At 37.4% G+C, this 13,445-nt stretch overlaps 1 protein-coding gene and 1 long non-coding RNA gene across 2 annotated transcripts; one reads left to right on the plus strand and one right to left on the minus strand.

The window, feature by feature from the left end:
- On the minus strand, window positions 7,121-9,486 carry LOC109235558 (U-box domain-containing protein 4-like). Its single transcript, XM_019401721.1, has 2 exons — window positions 8,323-9,486; window positions 7,121-7,516 (listed from the first exon to the last, which is right to left on the minus strand). The coding sequence occupies exons 1-2, from the start codon at window positions 9,304-9,306 to the stop codon at window positions 7,421-7,423; spliced, it is 1,080 nt and encodes a 359-aa protein (XP_019257266.1). The 5' UTR covers window positions 9,307-9,486; the 3' UTR covers window positions 7,121-7,420.
- On the plus strand, window positions 9,542-10,546 carry LOC109235559. Its single transcript, XR_002069403.1, has 2 exons — window positions 9,542-9,626; window positions 10,333-10,546. It is a non-coding gene; the product is annotated as an uncharacterized LOC109235559 (long non-coding RNA).

The following is a 13,445-nucleotide window of genomic DNA, read 5'->3' on the forward strand; positions in this document are numbered from 1 at the left end:
CACAAGTTTGTTCTTTGCGTCTTTTTGGTTTAAGTATTTACGCAAGTTTGTTCTTTGCGTCTTTTTTTGTTTAAGTGTTTGTGCAAGTTTTACTGTTTAGGTCTGATCATGCAAGGCTTCGGGTGTATTCTCCCCCAAAAGCACTTGAATTCCGGGCATAAGTTCTTCCGAAATCAACCCTTTAATGCGAGGGTTTTCATAAAAGATAGCCCTCTTATGTTTACGGTGCTCTTAAAGAATACGTCTCCTGTTCATTACAGCACTAGCATTTGAAATACTTGTTTAACTTTCAAATGATAAAATCAATCCATCGTTCAAACAAGAAATAAGATAGAAATAAAAGTACTTTACTTTATTCCTTCCATTTTCAAAAGTATATAAGCATTCGTTGTGCTAAAAAGAAATTACCATTTCTGCTGGCTAAATTGTACAGCTTGTTTCTCCGAGGTTGGCGGTGCAGTCCCTGGTCCCGATGATACAATTATGTTTTCGGGTTTCGTATTCTGGTCGAAATGGCAGTCATTGTTACCATATCCTCATATTATTCTTGCCATTTCTTGTGGCTAACTTGTACAACTTGTTTCTCCGAGACTGGTCGTGCAGTCCCCTATCTCGATGATACAATTATGTTTTTGGGTTTTGTATTCCGGTCGAGGTGATAGTCATTTTTTCCATATCCTCATATCATTCTTGCCATTTCTTGTGGCTAACTTGTACAACTTGTTTCTCCGAGGCTGGCCGTGCAGTCCCTGGTCCCAATGATATAATTACGTTTCTAGGTTTCGTATTCCAGTCGAAGTGGCAGTCGTTGTTGCCATATCTTCATAATCATTCCCCCCCCCCCCCCAGTGTTCGAATGCAAAGAATGCAAATTAGAATACTGGAGTTTTACACCTTCGAGGATTCCACTAGTGAATTGCTAGACAATCTTCAGTTCGGTAACAAACTTCACTTCCCCTTAGAAACTTACGCTATCGAGCCAAAAACTATCTAATTATCCCCCAGTGGATTGCACTTGTGAGCGGTTGAGTAATCTTTGTTTGACAACAAATTTCTATCGAGCAAAAGACTATCTAACCGCTCCGTAGTGATTATTCATTTGTGTGCCTTGTCACTAGAAGGTCTTATTATTGATGTTGAAAGTTCCTTCGTAGTACACTTTTCGTTGTTGCCTCGTTAAAAACCTTTTCAGAAAAAACTAATTTGGACAAAAACCAAATGAAGGAAAAAAGAGTGCAGCACGTACTTTCAGTACAGGTGATGTTCATCAGCAATAGTATCTCTTGAGATGTGCCACGAACCAGTTGCTTGGAAAATTTTCTCCATCTTGATTCTCTAACTCGTATGACCCTTTTCCGGTGAAATCTGAAACCTGATGGGGGCCTTCCCATGTTGGACCTAGCTTTCCCGCATTGAGTCCCGGGGTGTTCTGAATTACTTTACTTAAAACCAAGTCTTCTACTTTAAAGTAACGGAGGTTGGCCCTTCGATTGTAATATCTCTCTATTCGCTGATTTTGGGCTGCCATCATTGCATGCGGCAAGTCCCTGCGTTCATCGAGCAGCTCCAAGTTGACTAACATTACTTCATTGTTTGCTTCTTCGTTTGACCGGAAATATCTCATGGTAGGTTCACCTACTTCCACCGGGATCAAGGATTCTGCTCCATACCCAAGAGAAAAAGGAGTCTCCCCCGTGCATGATTTGGTTGTTGTTCGGTATGCCCATAGTACCCTGGAAGCTCTTCGGGCCATTTTCCTTTAGCTGTTTCTAATCTCTTTTTGAGATTTTGTATGATCACTTTGTTTGTTGATTCTCCTCGGCAGTTTGCACTCGGATGATAAGGTGATGATGTGACCATCTAGATTTTCAAATCTTCGAAGAATTTTGTGATTTTTGCGTCTATGAATTGTGGCCCATTGTCGCACGTTATTTTTTTGGTATCCCAAATCTGCAAATTATGTTCTCCCACAAGAAATCTACTACTTCATGTTCACCGATCTTCTGATAAGGACCTGCTTCAACCCACTTAGAAAAATAGTCAGTTAAAATCAAAAGAAATCTTACCTTACCGAGGGCCGGTAGCAGCGGTCCGACGATATTCATCCCCTTTCATGAACAACCATGGCAACTAGAACAATACAAATGGACAAGAAAGTAAAATGTTATTGAGCTTTTGATAGAATATAATGTATGCTTGTCAGAAAATTCGTCCCCCTTACAATGATGGTAGAGGTCACTATTTATAGTTGCACCTAGAGAACAAGGTCCTCGGATTAAACTCCTCTTTAATGACAATTATGAGGGTCATTGAAAGATTTGTAACGGCGGGCAGTGAATGCCTCTCTGTAACGGATCATGCACTGTAGAATATTCTTCATTGAATGCAATCGGATGGCAGCATTAATTTTTTTGTTACAAGTATCATTCTCTCCGGTGATAAGCGAGATCATTGCCTTCGGGTTCAACTATCTTTTGCTTTCGGTACCACGTGTCGCTTTCTCATCCGATCATTAAATATGAACATATTTTAGCCCATACAGTGGAAGAGTTCTAGTTATCTTCAACTTCTAACTCCTCCCTTATCTAGGATAGAGTTCTCTTCGAGTAAAGAGTCCTGCTCCTTATCAATTATGCAATCTTTTCGCTCAGGAGATATCATATATAACCATTTAAGCTTATGTCCTTCATGTGTGTGATGACCCAAAAGGTCATCACTTGTTTTTAAATTAAATTCCGCATTCTGAGGCCTTAAAAACCTCTTTTAGCATCACCTCAATTTTCATGCGCAGTCCGGGCGCGTAGCCGGAAAGCCTATATGTGAAAATCTGTGAAAAATGATAAATTTTGACTATAAAATGAATTAATTTAACTTCGGTCAACGTTTTGGATAAACGTACCCGGACCCATGATTTGACGGTCCCGGAGGGTCCGTAGGAAAATATGGAACTTGGGCGTATGCCCGGAATCGAATTCCGAGGTCCCAAGCCCGAGAAATGAATTTTTGAAAGAAATTGTTTTCTGAAAAATATAAAGGTTTTTGAAAGTGAAATGTTATGTGAAACCTGAGGTATCGGGCCCGTATTATGGTTCCGGAGCCCGGTACAGGTTTAATATGATTTATATGTATTGTCGGTAAAGTTTGGTAAGAAACGAAATGCATTTGACGTGATTCGGACCTTAAATGCAAAATTTGATGTTTAAGAAGTTTTGAGAAATTTCATTGATCTTGAGGTTTAATTCGATGTTCATGATGTTATTTTGGTGATTTGATTACATGAATAAGTCCGTAGGATGTTTTTGAGGTTGTGTGTATATTTGGTTTGGAGCCCCGAGGGCTTGGGTGAGTTTTGGATAGGCCACAGAGTGCATTTCGGACTTAGAACATTGCAGATTTTCTCAGCTGGTGTATCAGGTCTGCAGGCTTCGCAAATACGAAGCCTGGCTCGCAAATGCGACAAACCATCGCAAATGCGAAAGAAGTGGACTGGCAGCCTGAGTCGCAAATGCGACTTCATCATCACAAATGCGACTTCGCATTTGCGGACAGCCTCTCGCAAATGTGATGAGGGCTGGAAGGCTGATGTATCGCAAATGCGACACATGTTTCGCAAATGCGAAAGTCCCAAAATCCTGAAGGGTTTGCAAATGCGAGCCCTGTTTCGCAATTCCCATAATAGCAGAGGTCGGGGTTCGCACCCCTGTTCGCAATTCCCACATCTGAGACCTGCAACTTTTATACTTAGCCGAATTTTTAACCCATTTTCATATCCTCTCAAAACATAAACACACTTAGGCGATTTTTCAAAGGTCTCTTCTTCTCCAAATCAATTGTAAGTCGTTTTTAACTAATTTTCTTCAATCCTTAACATCTTTTAACATTATTTCAACTTCAAACCAATGATTTTCATGGGGGAAATTGGGTTATTTGGGTAGAACCTAGGTCTTTCAAAAAATGGGATTTGGACCTCGATTTGAGGTCCGATTTTAAAACAAATTATATATTTGAGTTCGTGGGGGAATGGGTAGTCGGGTTTTAGTTCAAACCTCGGGTTTTGACCATGTGGGCCCGGGAGCGATTTTTGACTTTTTGGCTAAAAACTTTGGAAAACTCATTTTCATGCATTGGGGTTGATTCATTTAGCGTTCATTGATGTAATTAAGTAACTTGTGACTAGATACGAGCAAATTGGTGGTGGAATCAAGGGGTAAAGCTATAATTGAATCGTGAATTGTGTTCGTGGCATCGAGGTAAGTGTTTGGTCTAACCTTAGCTTGAGGGATTAGGAGTTGTGTCTATTTGTTACGTGTTAATTATGGAGTACGACGTATAGGCATGGTGACGAGTATCTATACGTTGGTGTCAAGCATGCCCGTGAGTCTTGTGTTATAATTTGTTATGACTCCGTTGTGGTTTATTATGCCTCACATGTTATTATCATCATTGTTCCCTTGCCGGGATGTTTGTTTGACATTATTGTTCCCTTGTCGGGATATTGTTGAGATATCATTGTTCCCTTGCCGGGATGTTGTTGAAATATTAATGTTCCTTGCTGGGAAGCTATTATGTTGTTCTTGTTCCCTTGCCGGGATTCCTTGTGATTATTGTTGGTTGTAATGGGAGCGGGTGGTACGCCTACCACAAGATATAATAAAATGGGAGCGGGTGGTACGCCTACCACAAGATATAATAAAATTTGAGCGGGTGGCACGCCTGCCACGAAATACATGAAATGGGAGCGGGTGGCACGCCTGCCACAAGATATGAGAAATGGGATCGGGTTGCACGCCTGCAACAAGATGTGAATAGAAAGTGAAATCTGCCTTTGTTTTTTTTTCTTTATTCTTGTTAGTGGTTGGATTTTAATTCCTTTATATTCTATTGATATTCTATTTTTACTTGTTTTTCCCCGAAGCATGTCTCCCCCTCCCATCTTTACTTGTTTATTTCCGTGTTTCTTTCCGCTATGTATATTTGAATTGCACAGGTTTATTTGGTAGTCTGTTCCTAGCCTCGTCACTACTTCGCCGAGGTTAGGCTAGGCACTTACCAGCACATGGGGTCGGTTGTGCTGACACTACACTCTGCACTCTTTGTGCAGACCCCAGCGTTGTGGACTTCGGACCACAGTGAGATTGCTGATTCTTGATCATCAGGCGACCCGGGGTAGTCCTGCAGGCGTCCGCATGCCTTGGCGTCTCCTTCTATCTACAATTCCTGTTTCTTTCATGCATTTCCAGAGACAATGTTGTATTTAATTCTTTCAGACCTTTATTTGTAATATTCTTAGACCGTCTGTGAAACTGTGACACCAGTTCTGGGTAGTCGAGACTCAAACAGTTGTATTAGGTATTCATGTTCAGATAGCCTATTGTTTTTCTTCCGCTTATGCTAAATTCCGCTGTTTAAATGATATTTCTTCGAAATTGTTAAAGATTATAAAATGGGTAAAAAGGTAAATTGTTCAAATAATTAGCTTGCCTAGCTCACATTAGTAGGCGCCATCACAACTCCCGAGGGTGGAAAATTCGCGTCGTGACAATGTGCATGCCCTGTGCTTGAATCTGCCCGTGTCTGAGTACCTTGAGTTTCTTTACCAATCATCAAAGGCCAACAAAATATTTTTTACATTTACTGAACGCGTAAATCAAAACTACCGATAAATGAGTGAAATTAACATATTAAGTTTTCCTGTCCAGCGGATTAAAGGTTGGGAGATAGAAGGGTCCAGGAAAACTATCATGACGAATATTGAACGTTCCAATGTCCAGATAGACACCAGACATTTCTACATATATAAGTTTCAACACATAATTCTGGAGCTCATTAATCATTTCCATGTTGCTACTTAATTAGAATTTCTACACATATATTCACATAGTTCTGGAGCTCATTAATCATTTCCATGTTGCTACTTAATTAGAATTTCTACACATATATTCACATAATTCTGGAGCTCATTAGTCATTTCCATGTTGCTATGTAGTTAGCAATAGGGGCGGACGCACCTTGACTCAAGCGGTGTCATCTGAAACCACTTGGTCAGAAATTTTTAATAAGTATATGAATACTAACTGATATGCAAAGATAAATGCAGATAAGTAAAATAACGTGACATTAGTTAAGAATAAGTGATCCTTGCTCACTTGGTCTAGTGCTGTAACTTTGTTAGGAAGATTGGGAGTTCGATTCCCAGCTGTTGAATATTTGTTATTAGTTTTAGAATTTTGTTTTGAAACAAAACGAGTAGATCTTGATGTCCTTACTACATTTGAGCTACAATAAATAATTTTAAAGTGAAAGCTAATTATTTTAGCCATTAGGTGCAATTTGGGATTTTGAGAATTGAGCATGTTTTTAAGCGATTGTTTGGTGCATTATATAAAAAAAGTATTTAGTATTAATTCTAATGAGACTATTATAATACATTAAAAAAATTAAAAACTTGTCGAGTAGAATTATAGTAATGTACTTGAATTATGTTTTATTCATGTATTACAGTTTGTATTTTTAATTTTTTAATATGATATCGTTACAATAATTCATTCATTTGATCATGTCTTTAAATATCGATATCGCTTATAAAAAGTTTTGCATACGCCCCTGGTTAGCATTTTCCTTTAAGAAATTATAGGCCATGCTGAACTATGATGCCCAAATGCCTTTTCATTCAATTGAAACAGAATAAGATATTACGTGGAGTTAGTTTTACCTTCAAATTTTAACTCACCCGGTCCATATTAATCGTCTTTTACAATTTTTGTACTCCTTGATCACAATAATATTTGTCTTAGTAACAGTTTATCTCTCTTTAAACACTAGCATTTAGGTGCATAGTTTCATTTTCATTAAAGATTCCTATCTTCTGTCTTTTCTTCTTCTCTTACGGCCAATTCCATCCAAAAAAGATGAAGATAAAAAGTTAGAGAGGAAGAGCTAATATGTCAATTTCTTTACTCATTTTGACGTAATAAGTGGGTCTCACCTACAGTGAGTAGTAATACCTTAATTGCGAAAAAAAGAAAACCAATGAGATTCCTGGTGAGTTTTTGTTTTTCCTTTACAAATTGTTACCGTTAAGGATTCGTGGGACAAAGTGTCAGTACTTGTGATTTTCACGTTTCATAAATAAGGTAGCTTTATATGAAAAGAAAAAGAAACAATCCAGGTACAAGTAACCTTTAAACCCATCCAAAAGTAGAAAGCAACTCAAGAAAGGGAAAAAGAAAACCCAAAAGTGACAGCCAAAAAACAACCAAAATTTACAAAGCTTTTGCTGAATTACAAGAGATATTTACAGTTTTCAGACTCATTTTTTTCTTCTACTTGACCATCTTTTGTAGTTCTCTTGAGTAGTGTTGGGTTGCTATGATACAAAATAAGGAAACAAACAAAAGAGGGACATAACATGTGGTGAGAATCAAAACGACACATCAGAAGCTCTGGCTGGTGTTGCTGCTGCTGCAGCGGCGTTACCGGATCTTGGCTGTCGTAGAAGTGCAATCAGTGTCTCCGCCTGTCCATTCATAATACGACCAAAACACAAGATACTCATCAAATACTGCTGCTTAATAATACTCAAAACACTGACAAATTCAAATATTTTATATACTCGTCGATCCAGCTTACTTTTTTCTGGGTCAAGGACAAATTGTAAGTATAAAGTACGCAAAGATGAAGAGAAACCTATTTTAATTGTTCAAATAATTTATTAACACTGTCATATTTACATATTGAAAAGGACAAAGACACCAATTTAATTGAACTTCAGCTCTTAGTATTTTTCCCTAACCTGCTAGAGGCCACAGGAGGCAGACATATTGGAGAACGACTAGTGCATCCACCTAACAATAAATAGTTGTCCATATCCAAATCACATCACCAAATTCACCATAATACTTACGTAGTCTATCTTTACACCTAAGCTCAGTGCTAACCCTATTTAATTAATTAGCCTAACTCATTAATTAATTACATACTTCACATTTCATGGCGGCGGTTATAACTTTTTGACTGTAGTAGCTAATTTTATTTGAACTTTTGATCTTTAAGTGCTACTAATTGGGTTTTGAATATAAGGTACTGAATTCTTCCGAACCATATATTAAAGGCTATATCCCCTATATGCAGCCCTGCAGGTGTGGATTTCACTACTTCCACAATAATTCTACATATATATTGATAAGTTTTTTTAATTAGAATTATATTTATATTGGAGTGATAAAAGTTATTAAGTATTACTACCGTTTTGTATGATTTAAAATTCTATCTCCATTTTTGAACAATAATAGACGGGGAAAAAAGATATTTTTCATTTTTCACCTTTTGTTTGGCGCGACTTGTACCAGATTGGGACAAAGCAACCAATGGGGGAATAGCGCCTTCGCGTGCCACCATAGTACGGTAAGTCACGCTATCCTCACACAGCTGCAACAATATCGCCACCGCAATCTCCTTCTGTCGCTCTGTCCCCACCTCCACGATCTCCACCAACACCGGAATTCCACCTTCCTCCACCACAGCCGCCCTCGCCTCCGTCAACGATATCAAAACGCTCACCACGAACGCCGATTTATCCACCATGTTTGAACTGAAATCCGCCATTGATTCCACTAACGGCTTCATTACTCCAGCTTGTACCGCTCTGACCTTGTTCTCCTTCACGGAGCATAAGGAGTACAGTGCAGTTGAGGCGTCCTTCTTCCCGCGGAAATTGCCGGCTTCTAAAAGGTTCACTAACGGCGGTATTGCACCCGACCGTCCGATTGCGATTTTGTTCTCTTCGATTTGCGACAAACGGAGCAGAGCGCAAGCGGAATTCTCCTTCGCGGTTGAATTGCCGATTTTCAGAGCTCGAACTAACGGTTTGATCGCTCCTGATGCTGCGATGAGCTCCTTATTTTCATCACAGAGAGATAAATTGAGAATCGCGGTAACGCCGTACTCTTGAAGGTGAAGATCAGTGGAAGAGATAAGCGAAATCAAAGGCTTAATCGCTCCAGCTCGAGCGATTTTGAGACGATTTTCCGATTTGTTCTTCGCTAAGAGTCTAAGCTCCATTGCCGCTTGCTTTTGCACGTCGATTGAGTTTGACTCGAGATCAGAGACGAGTTGCTGGATTAATTCATCTGAGTTCTCCGACGCGCGTGCTATTAATAGTCGCCGGCTTTGAGAAGACGCCGTCGGAAACTCGCCGGATCTATCGCTGTTGCAGTCACTGAAAGCTGAGGAAGATTCAGTAATATTGAGACCGCTAAATGTTCGTCCCAGGTAGGTGAAATTTGGTTGATGAACCTCCGTTTCCATTGCTGGAGATAGTCTCTTCACTTCATCAACTATTCGGCGCCGGAAATAATAATTCAATGTTCCCGGTAAGTTTACCGGAGTACAAGTTTTGAGTTAATAATACAAACGACAGCGTTTAGCTGGAGTTGTTTTGGGCCGAGACGATTTGGGCTTTGAGCAAACATGAATGAAAGGAAAATGGAACATATAAGGAAGTGGCAGAGGGAGAAAGAGAGAGAACACCTGGATTAAGGCCTAGGAGAAAGGGAAGGACACGTGCATGATCCGTACAGAAGCCAAGTAGGGGCAGCACGTGCGAAGGGTTAACGCGTGTGTGGAAGGTCAGTTATTTCGATAATGTTCAAGTCTTCCATTTTTTTTTAGGGGAAGTGCAGCGGTTAGCGTATTTACTTTTAAGCAACTCTTTAAAATATCTTTAGTCTTTAGCTACTTCTTTAATAAACTTTACTTGCCCGGACTAAAACACCCTTCTGCTCGTAAAGTTCAGGACCAAGTGTCCTTAACTTTTGAACTTGTAACTGTAAGTTCAGGACCAAGTGTCCTTAACATTTGAGCTTGTTAGTCTAAGTTCGGGACCTATTGTCCTTAACTTTTGGGCTTCTTAGCCTAAGTTCGGGACCTATTGTCCTTAACTTTTGAGCTTGTTAGTCTAAGCCCAGGACTTCAGGACCTATTGTCCTTAACTTTTGAACTTATAGTTGTAAGTTCAGGACCTATTGTCGTTAACTGTAACTTTTGAGCGTCAGTATATTCATATTCATGTATTCATCATGTATACCTACAAAAACTTCACAATCCCTCGTCTTTCTTATAACATCTTGAGATTCGTTGCATGAAGTTGCGAGAACATCTTCCATTTCTATCTTCAACATTCGCAGTAATTGAGAAACACTATAATTAGCACATGCAAAGACAATAATGCGTGGACGGGTGGAGTACTTAGTATTAGAACTGCTAGTAAGCCATACCATATAATCATCTGGAAATATAATAATATCTAATTAATTGATTTCATTCCTTAAACAGGTAAACAGTCAAAATGAAGAAGCATTAGAAAAATCAATGGATGGCCTGCAACTACACTGGGAAGCTTCTGCAATAACTTTTCTCCTCCTTTGTTCTATTTGTTCTTACTGGAAAGCATGACCCTTTTGAGTGAACTCAAGGGAATGCCTTGAAATTAAGGGAAACGGAAATTGTATGAGATAGAAGAAAAAGTAACACAGGTTTTTCATATTAATTTTAATAGACTAGTGGCTACTATTGCTAAGTATTAAAAATCCTGGATAAAAAGTAAATATCACTTTAAAAAGTGGCTATCCCACATAATTTTTACTTTTTTTTAAGCGATGCCCAACTTAACTTTACTTAATGGTTCACGAAATTTTGCAATTTCACATCAAGTACCATATTTTACTACGTTCTTCATTAATGCCAGAGTCAAGATATGCCTCTCATTGACTATTTACTTCATATTGAGTTATGTTCGAGATCCTTTTCTTATTCATCATTGTCATAACAAAAGATTTGGTTAATTATATATCCTAATCGAGTTTGGAATTGGTCGAGTTTGACAACTATACATTTGGTTAGGCCGCATTGGGTCTCATACGTTCATATATCGCTACATCTCTTATTCTATTGTTGATACAATAACATACCCAATATATTCAATGAACTTGAGAAGAGCTTTGAAGTGAATTATTATGCAAGTATAGGAAGGAAGTTACTATCTTTTTTTTTTTTTTTTAGTTACTATCTTCATTAGTCTAAACATAGCTTCTTCACAACTTAGTTTTCCTTTTTAAACATGCGAGATAAATGCTTGAAATAATCTCTCTACTTTCACAAGGTAGGAGTAAGGTATACATATATACCATCTTATCCAAACCCCATGTAGTAAAACTACATTGGGTATACTATTGTTAGAATATACTCTCTCCGTCTCATATTAATTGTCGTGGTTTTTAAAAATAGTTGTCTCAAATTATTTGTCATTTTAGAAGTTCAAGAATAAATTAATTTTTTTCCTATTCTACCCTTAAAATTAATTGTTCTTGAAGACTACAAACACCTTAATTACGAGTAATTAATAAATGAAGAGAAATTATAGTTTAAGATATAAATAAGGGTAAAATAATCAAAACACTTTATATTTATTACTCCCTTCGGTCCAAAATAAGTGATCTTTTGGCCTTTTCTTGTGGTCCAAAATAAGTGATTTTTCCAGATTTCAAGAATGAATTAATTAAATTTTTTTCCTACATTGTCCTTGGAGTAAATAGTGTTGGAATATGTATTTGGAGTGTTTATGTGAGATAATAAAGGTTAATATGGTCAATTTCATTGCTAATTAATGCTAAAAGGTGGATTTCTTAATCTGTGTGAAAACATTCAAAAAATCACTTATTTTGGACCGGATGGAGTATTTCTTTAAGGAGGGTATAAAAGAGATACACGACAAATAATATGAGACGGACGGAGTAGTTGTCAATTTCTTTCCTAGTTGTTTCCGCTCAAATCTCCTATTGGACTTGGAAAATGATGGTACATTAATCAAGAGATTAGTTGTCCTTTCTTTCTTCATTAGTTTAGTTATGTGACAGAGATATTAAATTGCAATTTATCCAAGCGTGTAACTCTTCAAGTATTCCATGTCTCAGTCCGTGTGTCAAATTTTTTTTTTTTAATCAGGTTCATGCAGTATATTCATGATGTGCGTACGAAGTACGAAGTGAGATACTACGTACTACTATAAATTTTATATTAACAGTTTTCGAGAGATGCTTATTGTTCACGCTTTCGCATTGAATTGTGTTGCAAAGAACCTAGGAGTTTGATAACAAACGGAAGTTATGGTACAAGTACTTACATCTTGTCCTTTTTAACCTGTACTAAAGTTTATTACTCCTTCTGTTCAATGTTTACGTGAATCTATTTTCTTTTTGGTCCGTTTCAAAAAGAATGACTTTTTTTTAAATTTGGTAACAATTTAGCTTAAACTTAAAATTCTACCCTTAATGAGAAGCTTTTAGGGAAACTTACACAAATGTCCCAAATAAATCTCAACTTATCAACCTCTAGCCATTAGTCATAGACTTACCAAAACTAGCCAACAAAAATTGAAAAATCAAATAATAGGGTTCTTTCTCTCAAAGAATCACATGCAAAAATCACCTTCCATATTTTTAAGCGTGATTAGCAACATTAGATACAAGACGGAAAGGAAATTTCATGGACAGGGTAGCAAATAAGGTGATGAAATACAAAAATCTATACAATATTCCAAAAATCTAAACAAAAAAGGAACTTTTTCAATGGGTATAGTTGAAATTCATTGAAAATATATAGATAAGTCAATATACAAAATTTGAGGAAGATTGGAGGTGATTTGGACTGGTTTTGTATCAAAATTCGTAATTAAATCGAGTTCAAAAAAGTCTTCTGCGACAAATGGATCAAACATGTATCACGCATGTATCACACACACAGGTATACATGGATATACATGTGATATGCAATTGATACAAATATGATACATATGTGATACACAAATGATACACAGTGTGATATACATATCATTTTTTTTTCATGTTCAGCTTTTACTTCGAATTTTCAAATCATCCCAAAACTGAGATTCAAGCTCCTTAAGTTGTGCCCAATCTATTCTAATAACACTCACTCAAAACAAAGCACAAATTTGATATTTTTTGCTACAAATAGCTAATTGGCTAATTAGGCTAATATTAGTAATATTTTATCAATTGGCCAATTTTTGTAATGAGCTACTTATAAATGGACATAGCTGGTAATTTTCCAAGCTTTTATTACCACACAAATACTCTGTGCCCCTTTTTTGATTTGTTTAGGACCACAAATTTCAAAAGTCTTCATTTTTTATTAAACTTCGTGCCCAGTCAAACAGGTTCACATAAATTGAAACGGAGGAAGTACTTTTTTGTATAATTGTGATATAGGGCTAGTTTGTCCCTATCTCGACTAATTATAATGGGTTAATTTTATTATTATATGTATCGAGTAACTCTGTTTTTTAAGGCGCTTGGACAGATGAGAAGTAATTACCTAGCATTTTTGTTTCCTCTAAAATTTCAGCCTGAGACTAAGCCCCCCCCCCCCCA

Source organism: Nicotiana attenuata, chromosome 12 (genome assembly GCF_001879085.1).
Source record: "Nicotiana attenuata strain UT chromosome 12, NIATTr2, whole genome shotgun sequence".
Taxonomy (NCBI): Eukaryota; Viridiplantae; Streptophyta; class Magnoliopsida; order Solanales; family Solanaceae; genus Nicotiana; species Nicotiana attenuata.